This window comes from Vicugna pacos, chromosome 3 (genome assembly GCF_048564905.1).
Source record: "Vicugna pacos chromosome 3, VicPac4, whole genome shotgun sequence".
In the NCBI taxonomy this organism is placed as follows: domain Eukaryota; kingdom Metazoa; phylum Chordata; class Mammalia; order Artiodactyla; family Camelidae; genus Vicugna; species Vicugna pacos.
Genome location: NC_132989.1, coordinates 17,808,790 through 17,827,195, shown reverse-complemented (window position 1 = coordinate 17,827,195; position 18,406 = coordinate 17,808,790). Strand labels below are relative to the sequence as shown.

Here is an 18,406-nt window from a genome sequence, read left to right as displayed (position 1 = left end):
CTTCTGTCAGCTTTGGTAAGTTGTATATTTCAAGAGATTTGCTTATTTTATCTAAGTTGAATTTGTTCCTATTTTAATGTCCTTTAAATGTCCGTAATTTGTAGTGATAACCCATTTTTCTTTCCTCTAGTGGTGATGTGTTCCCTTTTCTGGATTAGACTAGCTGGAAGTTTGTCAGTTTTGTTGGTCTTTACAAAAAAACCCAGCTTTTGGAGTGGTTATCTTTTTTTTTCCCCCACTCATTTCTTTTTTCTACTTATTTTGGGTTTTCTTTGTGCTTTTTCTAGCTTATTGTGATGGATTCTTGGATCATTAATATTAGTATATAATCATTTAAAACTTTATTGGATCTTCTTTAAGCACTGCTTTACCAGCAGCCTACACATTTTGACATGTATTTTCATAGCCATTCAGTTCTTACTGTTTTAAAATTTTCTTTTTGATTTTGTCTTTGACTTATGTATTATTTAGAAATCTGTCATTTCATTTCCATAATTTGGGGAGTTTCTAGATATCTCACTTACTGATTTAATTGACCGGTGGTCAGAGAATGTACTTTATTTGATTTTTATACTTTCAGATTCATTAAGACTTTTATTGTTCTTCAGATGATCTTTCTTAGTACCATTTGGGTTAGGTTAGTCTATCAGTTGCTTACAGTTTTACTAATCTGCTATAATTGTGAGATTGCCTGTTTCTCTCTTTAATTTGATCCTTTCTTCATTTATTTTGAAACTCTGTAAATGGGCTTTTATATATTTCACAACTGATACGTGTTCCTGATTGTCTTTTTTATCATTATGAATTGACCTTCTTTATCTCTCTTAATAACCTTTTGTCTTCAAGTCTGTTTCATCTGTTATGAAAATAGCCATTCCTGCCTTAATGTTGTGTGCATAGCATTTCTTTTTCCATCCATTTACTTTCACCCTTTCTATGGCTTTATATGTGAAATTGTCTCCTAAGACAGCTTATAGTTGTGTCTTGCGTTTTTATCCACTTTGTCAATTCTTGCTTTTTAATTGGAGTGTTTAGACTGTTAATGTGAATGTAACTTTTCATATGGTTGGATTTCGATTAGATCTATTATTTGATTTCTGTCTTCTCTATTTTTGTTTTTCTGTTCCCCCTTTAGTAACTTCATTTAAATTACTTGAATATTTTTTAGCATTCCATTTGATAATTATCTGTTGGCTTTCTGGTGATAACTCTTTGCATTAATGTTTAGTTGTTCTAGGGATACATTTGTAACCATCATAGCCTATTAGAGTTATTATTGTACCACTTCACAGAAAATATGGAAACCTTGCTACCATATAGGTTCTTTTTAACCCTGAACCTAATGACCTTTATGTTGTAGTTTTCATATGTATTACCACTGTGTACACTGAAAATGCCACTAGCATTGTTAATAATTTCTTATATAAATTTTAAAGAACTTAAGAGGAAAAAAATATATTATCTTTGGTGTTTACCATTTCTGTTTTCCTTTCATTGCTAAAGATCCAGGTTTGTGTTGGGGTTTTTGTTTTGTTTTTTTAAGTTATCATTTTCTTTCAGCTTGAAAAGCTTTCTTGTAGGGTAGTTCTAATAGAGATGAAATCTCTTCATTTTCCTTCCTCTGAGAATAACTTTTTTTGCCCTGGTTCCTGAAGGATATTTTCAGTGTATGTGGAGTTCTGGTTTGGCATTTCTTTTTTTCTAAAACTTCAAAGATGTTGTTTTTCTGTGTTTTTGCCTCTGTGGGTTTCTGGTAGAAAATCCAGGGTCATTGGACTTACTCCCCTGTTTGTTCTGTTTCATATTTTTCCTTAGCTGCTATCAGGGATTTTTCTTTATATTTCATTTTCATCGTATTGATTATTTTTTGTCTAAAAATGTGTTTTTTGGGGTTTTTTTTTGAAGTTTATCCTGTTTGGGGTTCACTGAGCTGCTTTAATATTTGTTTCTTATCAATGTTGGAGATTTGGAGGGCCACTTTTTCTTCAGAGTTTTTCTGCCTCCAGTATTCTGTTTTCCTTCTGGGATCTCAATGACATGTATGTTAAACACTTTGATATAGTCCCATAGGTTCCTGTAACTTATTCTTTCTTTTATTAATGGTTTCTCTACTGAGAACTGTCTTTTCATTCATTTCAAGGTTTTTTTTTTTCAATCTAAAGAAGCCTAGTTATAATTACTGCTTTTAAAGTCTTTGATTATTTCAACAGTAGAGGCTTTACCTGATAATATCAACATCTAGGTCACCTTGGGCTTGGCAGCTATTGATTAACTTTTGATTATCTGGCCAGAAAGACCTGATTTCTATCGGAGATTTAGCTGCCTGTGCTACTATCACTGTACAACTGAGAGCCTCTTCAGGACAGAGGTTTGAGGGAGGAGAAATGGAATATTTACACTCTTGCACTTGCTTCTCTAATTTTGACATCATGCTTCTATTTTTTAAAAAACTTTACAGTAGAGTCCTTACATACTTGTTTTTTTTTTTTCCGTCTGTGTATTGATGCAGAGTTGCTCGTTGTAATTAACAGGAACAGTGGGCTGTAGTGGGCTCCAGTATAATCAGTACCTCTCTTTATTTTCAAATATTTGATGTAATCAGTTGTTAAAGGCTTCACTGAAGAATGTGTTTGTAATTCTGATTTGGTAAGAAATACTGAGAAGTATCCTGAAATAGGATGCTGTGATCTTTTTCTTTAGCTTTAGAACTGCTTAGTAGCATTATTAATTTATTACTATTAAACTTGTCTTTTGTGGTAGTATAAAATTGAGTGTGCCAGACTGAGTTCCTGAGCACTCTAAACTGATCACAAATTCCTTTGTTTTCCTGGCTTTCTCAATTAATTTGTTGAGTTAGTATTTTACCCTTAGTTAGTCAGCTCTCTTCTGTTCTAAAAATCATCTTTGTCTCTCTATAAATAACTAATAATAATAATGTTTCCTCCCCCACCATCACCTCCACTTTGGATAGGATGACAGTAAAAGATCTAGCTATGACATATGTTCCATAACATAAGAAAATTATATTTGAATTAATTCATAGGTGTGTTGTTTGGACTGGTGATGAGAGGGTCTTCTTTTATAATCCTACCACCCGTCTTTCTATGTGGGACCGACCTGATGATCTGATTGGAAGGGCAGATGTTGATAAAATTATTCAGGAGCCCCCTCACAAAAAAGGAATGGAAGAAGTGAAGAAACTAAGTAAGTTTTAAATTAGGAATTTATCCTCTAATTTTAACATTCTTTTAGTACTTTTGCAGGAAATGTGAGAACATTTAGAGATACTTTATATTTTCAAGGAATATAAGAAAAAGAATATTTGAGAAATGGAGAATAGACTGCTTTACTAGTTTGAGTTCAGTAATAGGAGAGGTGTTTTAAAAATAGAGAATTTGGATAAAATTATGTTTAGTAAAATATTTATTACATATATGTTTAACTTCTTGTTCTCTTCAAGATTGTCAGTTAGTCCAAGATATGTTGGTACTGCTGATGCTTGCTGCATGCTTATTGGTAATACTAACATGCTCCTCAGTGAGCTTTTTAGCACTCTTGTGATGAGTAATGTATTTTTAGAAATAATCAAACTGTACAGACTATTTTTAAAATACTGTTTACTAAAATTTGTAAAATACAGAATGCAAAGGCTTAGTTAGTCTTTTAAACTTGATGAAATTTAGGGAAGGTAAGCCTTATTCCTGAGAATGGAGACTTAAAAACTTAATTAAGAGATAATCTTTTAATGTACCACATATTCAGACATCATTGCAATATATAGAATGAACACAAATATTTGTGCATGATCCTTATTGCTTATTTTTATTGGTAATTTGTCCTTGTTTTATGATGATTATGTTTTTATAGAACCCCCTTGTGTAGTATAGAAGCATGATAAATGAACTATTTAAAACTTCAAATGAAACAAATCCTAATACATGTTATTTATAATAATTGAGAAATCTCCATAGTTTATGTATACTTGGTACTAACATTTTCTGCTTACAAGTGATTTCTTAATTAGTGAAACTTGGTCTTTCTGGTTCTAAAGGTATAAGGGTTTGATCCATTTATTTGATAAATACATTCATTATAAATAAAAATTTCAAAATGAATTGAAGATTTAATGGAAAGGGAAGGTAATAGAGAAGGTATTATAAAGGAAAAGATTGTTTAATTAGTGCATATAAGTATTCATAATAACATTTGAAATGTTTTTGCCAGGGCACCCGACCCCGACAATGCTGTCCATCCAAAAGTGGCAATTCTCTATGAGTGCAAGTGAGTGAACTGTAAATTGCAGCTTTAAAGAAGTACAGTTAATGCATTTGTTAATAGTGCTTAGCAGAAGGAGTCATGCCTAAATACTTAAATTGTTGCTTGCTTATTTTTATCCTGATGGTTTAATTAAATGTTATCTTACAGTTAAAGAAGAACAAGAATTAATGGAAGAAATGAATGAAGATGAACCTGTTAAAGCCAAAAAACGGAAGTAAGTAATACTTATAGGTTATGTAATTTAGGTAGATTTTTTTACCTTTTAAAAGTTGATTAGATTGCAGTCAGTTCATGATTGGGACAGGTGATAATGTATGCTGTTAGGAGGCAGAAGTCATGATTGCTCTCTTAGGCCTGATATTGAAAAGCTTTGCTTTAGACTGTAGAAATGGTGTCTCTTCTGTTGCTAGATTTGCAAAAGATTTGATTATTTAAGTATGTATTATGAAGCCAAATGGTATTTTAGGAGTTAGTTGATAAATTACTTTCAGACATTCGTTAGGGCTGAATTTTATATTAAAAAAAAAAGAAACTCCCTCCCTAATGTAGACCCCAACGGATACCATGCCAGAAATCTCGTAAACGTATATACAGCCTTCTCTCTCTTCTTACATACTTGTCACTTGGCTAGTCCTTGAGTCCATGGTCATTACTTGGTGAAGAGGGAACCCATGAGCTTTTTCTGAGAGAGAGAGTGCTGTGAGTGAAGGGATTGGCATGACCAGTGCTCTAGAGTCGGTAAAATATGAATGTTGCTAATTATGGGTGGTGAAAGGGTTGGGGTAGAGGGTGTTTGTGTGGGGATGGGGGAGGAATGGGACCATTATTTAGCAGCAAAAAGGAAAGTTTGAAGACATTAGGGACTGGTCTATCATAGTCCTTATCTGAGAAGGACAGATTGAATGCAGCCAAATTATGGCCAAGAAATCAGTAAGACAACCCCTGTCAAGGGTGGTTCTTTTTTAAAAAAAAATTTCCTTATTGGCAACAATGTGAAAAAAATTAAGATATTAAAAGAGTCACCCCATAATTTACCACAGTAACAACAGCTATTTTCATATTTATAGTTGACTTTTTAGTTCTTGACCAAATGTATAATTATTTTTACTAGTTGTAATCAGCTGATTTTGTGTTTTTTTTTAAAAAGTCTAGACAAAGACATTTGTTTTCTTAATTACTGTAAATGACTGTATTCATTCTGTTTATGTACCGTAATTTTGGATATTCCTACAATGTTAAACTTTTAGGTTGTTTTTAATTGTTTGTTCTTATAGACAACTTTGTAAGGTTTTTAACTGCTTTTATCAGGAGAATGTCAAAGAAGTCCTTTATGTGGATTGCCCGAGCTTCTCTATTTAGGTACAAAGCTAAAAGCCTATTTTTCCTGGCTTAGTTTTTCTTTATTTCTTTTATTGAGATAGATAGTGATAGTTTGTATTGTGACACTTTCATTTAGTGTAATTCTTTATATAAAGGTTATTTGTTTTCATTAGTTATATTTCTTGGATGCCTTTTAACTATTTAAATAGTTCTTAAATAAATTATTATAAGAGGGTATATTGTTTGGCAAATTGCTTTTACCTGTTTGTTTTGTGCATATCTTAGGTCACAGAGTATCTCGCTAAGTTCCTGCAGGTCACGGACTATGTCTTCTCTGTTTGATTCATTCCCTAAATTGCTAATTACCTCTCACTATATTTGTGGGTTAGCCTTAGTTCCATTTAAATCTTCTGGGCTACCTTCATTTCCCTTTATAGCATGCTTTTGAATTTCCTGATGTTCTGTTTTCCTGATTTCCTTAAGTTTATGTAGGAAATACAAATCAATTTGATTTTTATATTTAGCAGATCGTATTTAAGAAGGAAGATCTGCTTAAACACACCTGAATATTACTGAATTACTTTTTTGATTATTCACACAACTGGGCCTTCTTCATAGTGCAGACACTGAGAGGTGACTCAGTTTCGTGTTTACTGTCTCACTTGAGTACGACACAGAAGCAGGGTTGCCCTTAGCCCTGAGGTGCATGTTGGAGGAACAAGAAGTAGTTTAGTCACTGATGAACAGTTTTAGTTCCACCTAACTACTCCGGGGCCTATGTTGCTCTCTGGGACCTGTCCTTCAACTTAAATCTCAACTTACCACCCAGAAAGTGAGTAAAAACATGTCAGGTAGGTAAGGTATATATCTCACATATCCACTTGGCCAAGTTTGCAGAGATTTTAATTTTATTTTCAAAATAAGTATTTGAGGTTACTAAGACTTATACCAATCTTTATTAAACAATTTATGCATTTATAATGTAGAATATTTTGGAAAATACTGTTTTTCCTGTATTATTTCAGGAACTAAAATTTATTTTGTGCTGTTTGAGTCTAACACATAGAGTTTTACTGCAATATTAGATAAGTTTTTTTTGTTTGTTTTTTAAGTAAGGTGGTTTATTTTGTATATCAACTAGTGTCAGGGACAGACAGCACATTAAAGCTATTCTTTTTTCCTAACATTGTAGCCACTGTAACATCATTAGAAGCTCATTGTAACTTTATTATTACTATTATTTTAGTGAAAGTTGCTTATCCCTTAGAGTTTATTTGAAACCCTCATTATAATTTTTGCCAAAAATACGCTGCTCACTAGTGATTCTTGAATATTCTGATGATGTTAAGATATTAGTAAAATTATTTATTAATATTTTGTCAGTTGATGCCTTATATTTTATTTTTTATAGGAGAGACGATAATAAAGACATTGATTCAGAGAAAGAAGCTGCCATGGAAGCTGAAATTAAAGCTGCCCGAGAAAGGGCCATTGTCCCTCTGGAGGCCCGAATGAAGCAGTTCAAGGACATGCTGCTAGAGAGAGGGGTCAGAAAACAATCTTTGGGGGAGATATTTCTGTTTTGTATAAGTAATATAAATATGTCTTGCTAAAAGGTCAAATCTAAGGTTAGTGCTCATGTTGTGGGGGGGGGATAAGGGAAGCCTATCAAATTATTGTACTCTTTTCAAACAGCCTTTTTCTTGGCTAATCATACCATGTTTAACAAAATGCCATTTTACTGTCCTTTTAAGTACAAATAACATTTAACATTTATTGGGTCATTAAATTTTGGTGAGTAATATAAGACGAGTATTAACATTACAGAACGGCGGACTACTCGAGATAGGTAAGGTATATGCAATTCTTTTAATATCTTCAGAATGGCTTTTGGTTAAAGGAGAACTGGTGCTTTATGATACTACTATTAATGAAGCTTAATTGAGAAGGGCTTTCAACCTTTTGGTTATATTCACATATTCATTTGAGTAGGTAAAACTGTTCAATTTTAAATTACAGCCTTGTTCACAAGATTGGAGCAAGCATGGGAAATCAAAATGCAAATCTTCAAGGCTTTTTCTGATGTACTGATTTTTAAAATGTCACACAGTAGTGGTTATTTTAATGAGTAATTAAGTGTGTGTTATTTCTATATAATATAGAAATGTTCAGAGCCAATTAGTGTGGGACTTTACTGTTGCTAGCCTCCCACTGCTTGTCATTTATTAGTGATGGAAACTTCAGTATGGTTTTTTATTATGTCTCCTTTTTAAGGAGCTGTCCTGTAGATTTCAAGCAAAAATTATATGACCTTTCTGTTTTTAAAGCCAACTTAATTATGAGGCAATACATTTTTTATTTTAAAGGTGTCTGCTTTTTCAACATGGGAGAAGGAGTTGCACAAGATAGTTTTTGATCCCCGGTACTTACTGCTCAATCCTAAAGAGAGAAAACAGGTAATAGGAAAATAACAATATTTAAGAAATGTATATCCCTTCCCAACATAAGTTTTAAATTACAAGAGATAAAGTACCGTCCTTTTTCTCCTAACACAGTACTTTAAGAACAGTTTCATGCCTTAGAACATAGTCATTCTTGATGTGGACATTTCTGCCTCAGAAATACTTGGATGTTTTTGCCATTATGGACATGGCTTTTGCCTCATGGACATTTTGTCCTTGTGCCTCATACATACTGAGGTTGTGTCCAGGTTTCAAAATTCATTTCACATGCGTTTACTGATTTATTTTTTATTGAGCAAATAATGCAAACAGAATTGAAAAATAGCAAAATAACAGGTGAGTAAAAAGTAGAAAAATCTACCTATAATCCTACCCAACTGAGAGGCCCATTGTTGAATGCTTTAGCTTTCCTGGCTGTTATGTGCCAGTATAGATGTACATAAATAGACAGCTCTCAGAGTGTTTATATCTCACACCACACACACCAAGGCCACATCTTCTAAGTGCCATCTGTTAAAATGTCTTTTCACTGTAAGCTTAGAGAAATGATGGATGCTTCAGGGTCTCTGCTGAACTGAAGTTACTAGAACTAGAGTTGCCTTGTTACTGAGTTGCCATTTATTCCCATGGTGATTCCGTGACACACATCATCTCATAGTGATTGCTGCTCCTAAAGCATGCACACTTCCAACTTAGATAATTTCTGAATTGCTTGGACCACCCTGACACTGCTCTCTGAAAAATGGTGAGTACGTTGAACCACTTGCTCTAGTGCTGTTGAGCTACACGGCCTCATGGGTTGCAATAGTGTCCATCTTCCATATTTATAATTTAATAATTGGAATAATTTTTTTCCAACTATTTGTGATGGTCTCATTCTTACCTCAGTTGATGGCCCTATCAAAACCTATAAATTAGCCTCTATTCGTTTCTTTTCACCATTGCGCATTTCCAGTCTGTCAGCAAACTCTACCTCTAAAACTGTTCTAAAACCAACCTCTTATTCACCATTTCCCCCCAACACCCTAATTTAACGTCCCATAATCAACCCATCATCTTTGTGGCCCCTAATTGTTCTTGCCTTCCTTCTTCCATTCTTGCTCCTCTGTAGTCAAGTTCTTTTTCCACATAGCAGCCAGACTAATTTTAAAGTTTAAGTGACAAACTAAGGCAGTGTTCCGTTGCCTTAAAAATGTGCATTGCTTTCCATTTCTTTCAGGATAAAAGTGAAACTCTTTCATGGCCTGTAAGATTCTCCACTCATGGCTGCCTACTTGTTGAGCTCTCTTCTTACATTGTCCTAGTAACACTGGCCTTGATACATCTTGGCTAGTACAGGCACATTCTGGTACTTACTAGTCCCTCTGCCTGGAGCACTCTTCCCCCAGGTGTTTGCATAGCTGACTGCATCACTGCATTCAGATACTTATCTCAGTGCCTTCTGATTAACCTATCTCTTTGCCTTCTTTACCTTTTTTGTAGCATTCAGAACTCCAATTATCTAAAATTATCTTGTCTGTCTTTTCCTGCCTTTGTATGGTGCCTGGAACATTGCTTTAGTCTGAATATCCCTGAAGACTTACTTTAAAACTTTTATGACTTACTCTCCATGGCACTTGAGTGTAGAGTTTCTAAGTGAAATTCCATGTACATACTGAGAACTAAAATTTTCTTTTAATTTTGGAGGCATTTCTTAAGCTGCTGATGTTATTAGCTTCTGAATAGAGTTATACTTAAAAAGAGAAAAAGTATCAAGCAGTGCTCTGTTTTAAATAAAATCTAAACGGTTCTCATGCCTTTTGAGTAGAAGTCTTAAAGCTGGAGTGTGAGGAATGAGTGAACATAAAACCAAGTGTATTGGGAAGCATGGCACAGATAATTAGGAGAAACTTGGCAGCATAATAGAATTCCTTATTTTCTGTGAGATGTTCATCTCTTAGAATGATCCTAACCTCGGTGTGGGATATCCCAGAGGAGGAGATAGGACATTTTCTCCAGCTTCTGAAAAGAAAGTTAATATTAATTCACTTGGATTTTATTTATAATTTAATACTTTTACAAGTAAAGTGTATACTGAGAAAGGAGAGAGGGGTTGGAAACAAATCTCTTCCCCACTTCCATCAGCAAGTACTTTCATGATATACTCCAATGCCACATTTAAAGGGTATTGAAAAATGACCTACATGCCTAGCAGGGGACTAGTGAGATAATTATATATATGTTTATACAGCTTTTAAAGATTGGCATGTATATATAGACTGACCTGGAAAGAGGTCTAAGTATTTTTTTTTATACTTCTTTTATCTGACTTTTTTCAGAGGTGTGAATACATATATTTAAAGAGCCACAGAATTCTATTAGATGTGTTAGGAAAAAATATTAGAGTGTTTTATCTTCCTGAAGATGTTTCTTTCAGAGCCTCCCAGCTTTCTTTAGTCTGGACTGGTTGCCCTCCAAACCTGATGTACATCTGACATTTTTGAGGGTGACATCTTTCTACCGTCATCCTAGGGATTTTCATTGCTTTTTTTTGCGGTGGGGGAGTTCACCTGTCTCCTACATTATATGTCTTTTCTTTCTTGGTTTACTGCCTTTTGATGCATTCCATCTCTTTGGTAGCATCCTGAGAGAATGTGCATGAGAAATTTTTGAGGCCTTAGATATCTGAAAACACCTTACTGTACCCTTATTTGGAATTGTTTGACTAGCTAAGGAATTTGAAGTTGGAAATCTTGTTCCTTCAGGATTTTGAAGGTACTGTTCTACTTCTAGTTTTCAAGTTTTTTTTTTTAATTTTATTATTTTGTGGGGGAGGAAGTAATTAGGTTCATTTATTTATTTTATTATTATGATTATTATCTTTTAATGGAGGTACTGGGGATTGAACCTAGGACCTTGTGCATTATCACTAAGCTATACCCTCCCCCCTCATGTAGTTTTTGAAACCATACCTGTTCCTTTGTATGTGGACGTGTTTCTTTTTTCTCCTCTGTAACATGTAGGATCTTCCCTTAGTCTTTAGGGTTCTAAAATTTTACAGTGATTGTACCCTGGTGGAAGGGCCCATCATGCTGGGCAGTTGGTGGCCCTTTCACTGTGAAAACGCCTATCTTTCAATTCAGGTAGAGTGTTGTTTTTTTGATTGCTTCCAACTTCTTTATTTTTTCATTCTGAGACAGAGAATTTGCACTCTGGGCTGGTCCTCAGTTTCTTATCTTTTTTTCTCTTGCTTTCTACCTCTGTTTTTTTTTTGTTGTTGTTGTTGTTTTTTTAACTTTCTGCATAATATTCTCAACTTTATTGTGTAACCCTTCCATTAGATTTTTTATTTCTTTTGTCATGTTTTAGGAGTTCCTTCTTCGTCCTTGAAATTTTTCTTGTTTTATGGTCGCAGTATCTTTTAGTTAGTTTATGAAATTGTTTAGGATTTTTTTCTGCTTTTAACTTTTCATTTTCTTGCCTAGTTTTTAGTTTTGCTGTCTTGGTCTCTGTTTTTCACATTGGGGAGTGTCCGTAGTTTTCTTTGTAGACCCTGAGTGCTCATAATTAAGAATGAGACACTAAAACGCTGTTTGAGTACTCTTAACATCTGGCTGGGCTCTCATGATTGTTGGCTTTACTGTAGTACAGTACAGTAGTTCTCGACCAGGACTTTTTTTTGCCCTACAGGACATTTTTGTTTCTCACAATTGAGAGAGTGCTGCTGGTATCTCGTGGACAGGGATGCTGCTAAACATGATCTGGTCCAAAATGTCAAAAGCGCTGAGGTTGAAAACCCCTGTTGTAGGGTGACTTAGGCTGGTTTGTTGAGATCCTGTAGGGTAAGGTAAGTAATTTTAGGCTGGTCAGATTCTGGATAAGAACTTCTAGTCTCGCAGGGAAAAGACTTAGTTCTGAGAGAGAATTGTGTCTTGATATTTGGTGTGTAGCTGTTTGCTTAACTCCTTGTTTTCTCAGCTTGGTACACCGGATTCCTCATTTTTGTTCCCCTACTCCAAAGACACCATTTTACCTTTTAGAGCAGGGGTCAGCAAATTTTTTTACATAAGAGGTCAGGTAATAAATACTTCATGTTTTGTGGGCCATGTGACCATGATTGTGTAATTCTGCTGTTGTAGTGCAATAACACCCATAGACTTACATAAAGGTATGAGCATCACTGTTCAAGTAAAGCTTTATAGACACTGACATCTGGATTTCATTTAGTTTTCATGTGTCCTCAATTTTCTACTTTTTTTCCGAACTGTTTAAAAATATCAGAACTATTCCTGGGCTGTACACTAACAGGCAGCAAGCCAGATTTGGCCAACAGATCATGATTTGCCCACCTTTGCTCTGAAGAATAACCACTCACCTCTTAACTGAAGTTCAGGAGTGGCAGTGCCCCAGATGCATAAAGTTGGTGAGGGGGACCTAGTAATTAAATTGCTTCTAGAAAGCTTTATTGTAGTTGTACCCTTTCCTCACTTCATGGGTACCTGGTGCTGTCAGTTGTGGAGCTGTTAGAGGATTCTGTAATTTTAAAAATTGGGTTTTTTCTTTATTTTTATTGACTGCTGGTTTGGGGTTGGCTTTCTCATGTCTGCCAAATCTTTTATCACTTGTCCATGTGCTTTTCAACTTCCAGAGTTGCTGTTTCTCTTTTTCCCATTTCCTTGTTCTTATAAAAGAAAATCCTTTTGGCATTTGAAGAAAGCAGAAAATAGATGTGCATGTTCAGTTTGTCATCTTGACTATACATTACTAAGTGGGGGAAAATATTCTAGAATGTGAAATATAGGTTCCTATTGTTAATATTTTTTTTCTGGAAGGGATTTGGAAAGACTCATTTCTCCTATATGTTTTATATTACTCGAAAATGTAAAAATAAACCAGTTCAATTTGTAATCAGAGAAAATGAAAATTAAAGGGGCTTTTGACTTTTTTCTAATTTGGGAACCTAAACAGAGGGCTCATGTGCTTGTGTTAGTCTGTCAGCTGAAGCTTTAAAAAGTGAGACTTGTTAGAGATGACCTGCATATAGTTGAGTTATCTGTAATTAATACACCTTTCCAATTATTGTTCAGACAAAGATGTTACTTAATATTTTTTTTGCAGATTCCACAGTTTGATGTTTAGATTACCTATATGAAAGACTTAACTTGTCAAATTGTTTTTTTTGTGATAGGTATTTGATCAGTATGTAAAGACCAGGGCAGAGGAAGAACGCAGGGAAAAGAAAAACAAAATAATGCAAGCCAAGGAAGATTTCAAAAAAATGATGGAAGAAGCAAAATTTAATCCAAGGTATATGGCTCATTACTGTCAAATATCAAAATATGAATGTATTTTCTTCTAGATCAGTTAATCTATCTTTTGGATTTTGGGACATAAAAAATGTCTAACTTTATTATTGGTTTCTCCCTTTCTAAGAATCTTTAGTCTTAATTTATTTCCTTTAGAGGAATCCCTGGTACTCTATGAGGCATTGGTTTTCAAGAAGGGTACCTTTACTTTGAAAACTTCTTTGAGAATAAGTTCCTTTTCTAGAAACTGGTAAATGATTTAAAAAAAAATCCCTTTCTTTAAGTTTTATGCATGATAAATTGCAGAGCAGGAACATTTTGATTGAATTGAAGTGGTGAAGGACTTTCATTTCAAAAATGTCTAAGTGTCTAATTATTGTTTTGTCTGACAATTTCAGTTGATTATTAATATATAGCAAATATATGTAATGGACCGAAGAAAATGAGACATTTTAAACTTATGTGCCTAGCATTATAACAATGAGAGCATCAGTTATTGTATATTTTGGCTACACTTAGAGATAAATGTATGAACTTACATATATATATATGTATACATGCATGCAATTAAAGTGCATGTATGTGTGTGTGTGTTTTGTCTCATTCAGTCTTCAAAACAATATGACTTGGTACTCATATCCTAGCTATTTTACAGATAAGGAAAGTAAAATATAAGCAACTGCTTGAGTGAATGTGAAATTTTAACTACAGTCCAGTGTTACACAGAATAGTCTGGACAGAGAGAATTACCTTCCTATTTATAGCTTAGTTTTGGCAGTAAAGGTATTAAGTTGTTTTAAATATCTCAGACCATGGAGAATTTCTGAAACTGTAGGGTAGAATCATGGAGTCTCTGGGTTAAATGGCACTTTTTATAAAAAAAAATTTATCTTGTTTAAACATTTATTTTTGTCAGTGAAGATGGGAAAGAGTATTGTTTGAGGAAGTGTATTTGTTATTACAATTTTATATTTGGAATATGAAGAGAAACCTACTGTGGCATTAATACAGATTTCAGAAAATAAAGCTCAGAGTATTTGTGACTGAAAAATGTAGTATTCTTCATATGGTAATAGAGGTTCAGACTCTCTGGGGGGTCTTAGTCTTTTTCTTGATCAAAAGGGTGAGGTTATGAGTCAGCACAGTTGTAACTGGCTTATAAAAGACTTAGAAGGCAGTTGAGGAAATTTGAACGTAAATTGGTATTACATGATATTAGAGAATTAGTTATTTTCTTGGATTTTATGGTTATAGAGGAAAAAGGATTTACTCTCAGGAGATGCATGTTGAAAGATTTGTAGATGAAGTCTCATCATATATCTATTTATTAAAGCCTTTATGTGTCTGAGAATAATTGATTCCAACGAGATTTCTCTTTTGTGGATTTGACACATTAAAAATTAAATCTTATTGTGCTGTACACCAAAAATTGACACATTGTAATTGACTCTACTTCAATTTAAAAAAAATTACATCTTGCTGTTTCACAGTACACTACAGATGTTCTTTTGGGGAAGATAGAATTCTTGGAGTGATCTGCACTATTCAGGTCACTTTAGAAAATAAACCGTCAGGCACGTAACTGGAGCCTTAACGCTTGGGGCATTGTGCCATATTGCTAAATTGAATCACATTTAACACTAGCGTAGAGGTTAGGACCAATTTTAGTAAGTACCAGAAAACAAAGAGGAAGAACTTGAAGTTGAAAAAATATTGTCTACTGAGATATTTCAGTGGAGTTTATAAAGCACTGGAGTTTATTCCAAGGAAAAGAATGACCCAGGAGAATTACTTAACTTTAGTGCCTGTTTCTTCTTTTTTCTTTTTTAATGGATATTTTAGGTATACCTCTTATGTTCAACACCTAGACACTATGCTCTTCCCCATCCCCTACCATCAACTGTTATCCACCTCCCAATCTTCCCCTTTTATGATTCTTATACCGTGCCTGTTACAATGTTTTTAAATGGTGAGTCACATGAAAACATCTTTATGGGAATCTAATGCTAAAACTTTATTTTAGTCTGTTCTGGTTAAGAAAAATTATTTTATATCTTTTAAGTAATATAAATATGTAAAATAATTGAATTCTCACTTTATACATTGATATTACATTTTTTTAAAAGTTTATTCTTTAATCACTGTAATAATTGCTTTTTCTGTCTTAAAATTATAAAACACTTAATTTATCATGAAAAGAAAATGGGTTTAATGGACAACATTTAATCCCTTTTCTGGGGTATGCATTTTTAATTTACCTTGAAATTTTATTATGGTTACATAATCATTGTTCAAACCAGGTTTGCAGTATATCCTATTGCTAATAATGTTGAATTAATGAAGCTAGGTATTGTGAGTAATATCAGTTGCATATAAAAGATTATTAGAATCTGGCTTTGGTTAGCAATTCTTAAAATAAGCAAATGTTAGCAGTGAGTGGGACTCCTGATCTTCAGTTCAGCCAGTTTTTTTGTTATAATTAAAGTTGTAATTTAATCTTGTTTAACACCTAAGAGAAGGTGTTTTATTTTTGTATTGAAATAACTCTTTTTAAAGAGGAAAATAAGCTTTATTTTTCACCTCTAACAACATTAAATATGAGAGTGTTTATTATAAGAGTTGAATTCTTATTATATGCAAGATGAAAGCTTCAAATTTTGAAATACATCTAAATATATGAAAGCTTTATAAATAATCTTTTGTTCATGAGGAAACTTCTTTTTTTATAGTCTCTTTAGCCCTCATAGACATTAATTCTTCATATTTCTGCTGAAACTCCTTATTTGTTCAACTGTTAAGACCATGTTTTAAATTCTTTGATCCTATTTTTATTTAATTCTTCTAATACAGTTTAAAAGAACTTGTGTACCTTAAACAGCATCTGCCATCTTTGGTCAGTTCTATTTTAATTTTTTTCTAGGGGTCACATTTTTTTTTTTGTTTAGTGATTTTTAATTGAATATTGTAAATTGTAGATGACAGGTAGAGACACTGAAATCTGTTATTTTCCTATGAAGAGTAGATTCTTGTTTTAGCAGGCAGTTCAATTATAGGCTGATCACTTTAATTTTAGGTTTGATTTTATGCGTTGTTAGTGTGGATCTCAGAAAGTGGAAGTTTTTTGTCAACCTTCCAACTTTGTCTCCCTTATGGGTCTTTTGTGGGCCTTACAGTCCTAATAATGTTCTTTTTCCATCACTACTCAGTGTTTAGTTTCTCTTTTTTGGTCTTAACCATGTAGCAGTTTGGTACAGGGAATGGCCTTTCTCTGCTGTTTTATGGCTTGGCTTTGGCTGTCTCCTTACTCATGGGGAATTCTTATATGGTATTCTTCTTAGGGTCCCTCTATAGCTTCTCCCTCTGCCATTTTAGTACCCATGCTCTGATCTTTGATGCTTCTAGCTCATCAGGACCACTGTACTCTGCTTGGACTCTGGCTCTTTGCATTTTGGGAAATTATCCTGAGGCATAGGGACATGGGGTTTATTTTCTCCATGTTACTCTACCTGTTGTCCACTGTATATTTTGTTCTGTTTTATAATAGCTTACAGAGAGAGAGCTAATTCAGTAAGTTATTCCGCCACAGCTGGAAGCAAAACTCAGCCTCATCTTAGGGTGGAAACAGATGAGCTCTTAAGTCTCTTGAAGCACACAAATTCTTTGCTCTCTGATGTTTATCCCCCTAACACCATGCTGTTAGTGTACAAATCTCTAAGCCCATTTTCACTCTTTAGCCCTTTTTACTCCTTTCAGTAGTTCGTTCACTATTTAGGCAGATGTTGGGACTCATTGTCTCATTGGCATATATTCTTACTGGGAAAGGGGTATCTTCTGCTATACATTTCTACAAGTAGAAATAGCTCTACCAAAGTTAGCACACTTGCCATTTTGTTACAGAGCTACTTTTAGTGAATTTGCAGCCAAGCATGCTAAAGATTCAAGATTCAAAGCAATTGAAAAGATGAAAGATCGAGAAGCCTTGTTTAATGAATTTGTGGCAGCTGCGAGGAAGAAAGAGAAAGAAGATTCGAAGACCAGAGGTGAGAAGGTAAGATGGTTTTAGTTCTGGTGATGTGACTGATGGAAGTGCAAATGGGAAGGGACTAAGCTGGTACTGTGTTTCCAATCTCATTCATGGACATAAATAATCACAACTGTTTATATATTATTCTGTCACTTTTCTTCCATAGTGCTTATTTTAGTAACATCACTAAACTACATAGGTTTCCTTTAAACTTTATTAATACTGAGATGCCCAGTTAACCCAGACTGGTTGTTGTTAGGCCTGACTGTTCACCGGTGCCTGCCTGCTAAGATTTCAAGATTCTTTATAGGTAGTAACATTTAACTTTCAAAAAGCTTCTTTATCTTTTTTGCCCTCTAAAATAAAGCATTTTAGTGACTTTCTAATCTTTTAGTAAACATATCTTACATATGAATTATTGTGTATCAGAATTAAAGGTCAGCTATTAAAGATTAATGAATTCCAAATGTCATTCGGTTGCCGTGTCAGGACTGGAGAGGAGCTCACCACCGGGGAGACAGACTGGCGGGGAGACGGCACCAGTGGTGCGTGAACCATCAAAACATGCAGCCATTCTCCTTAGTGTCCCTGTATGCTTTGTGAATGGAGAACAAGAACTTCTGAAGCTTAATCATTCTTGACATTTCAGATTGCCTCTTATTCCAGACAGTTAGGATATTACAGACTCTGTAAGAAATGTTGTTAGGAAAGTAACAGCACTGATTGGGAGGAAGCCTCTCTTACTGAAAATAGCAAGTGTTAGGTGAAATAACTTTTGTCAAAACTAACTGAAATGTCCTGATTATCTGATTTATTGTGCTTCAAGGTGGATTTTTCCAGGATTATTTCAGTTTATTGTTTTGGGGTAAATTATTATGCTTCTCAGAGGAAATGGGCAGGATTGAGTTCCACGTAAACATTTTTTCTGTTGAGTTAGAATGGTGTTAATGAATTCTTAGCTGCTTTTTAGTAAGAACCTATTTGATTAAAGAAAGCCAAGTAAATAAATGATTGATATTGTATAATTACTTTTAAAC

General features: G+C 34.0%; 1 protein-coding gene across 9 annotated transcripts in view; it reads left to right on the top strand.

Moving 5' to 3' along the window:
* TCERG1 (transcription elongation regulator 1) overlaps positions 1–18,406 on the top strand; it is a 57,381-nt gene that overhangs the window by 28,528 nt on the left and 10,447 nt on the right. For 5 of the 9 annotated variants that reach the window (XR_004186951.2, XM_072955512.1, XM_031671710.2 and 2 more), the window contains 8 exons: positions 3,044–3,204; positions 4,225–4,281; positions 4,426–4,492; positions 5,587–5,637; positions 7,010–7,145; positions 7,965–8,054; positions 13,228–13,346; positions 17,243–17,393. Coding sequence is in view for 8 of the 9 variants with exons in the window: in XM_072955512.1 (XP_072811613.1) it covers positions 3,044–3,204; positions 4,225–4,281; positions 4,426–4,492; positions 5,587–5,637; positions 7,010–7,145; positions 7,965–8,054; positions 13,228–13,346; positions 17,243–17,393 (832 nt within the window). In the remaining variant the exon portion in view is untranslated. The remainder of the gene's footprint in view (positions 1–3,043; positions 3,205–4,224; positions 4,282–4,425; positions 4,493–5,586; positions 5,638–7,009; positions 7,146–7,964; positions 8,055–13,227; positions 13,347–17,242; positions 17,394–18,406) is intronic. The other 4 variants (XM_006204489.4, XM_006204488.4, XM_072955494.1 and 1 more) reach the window with 1 other exon arrangement.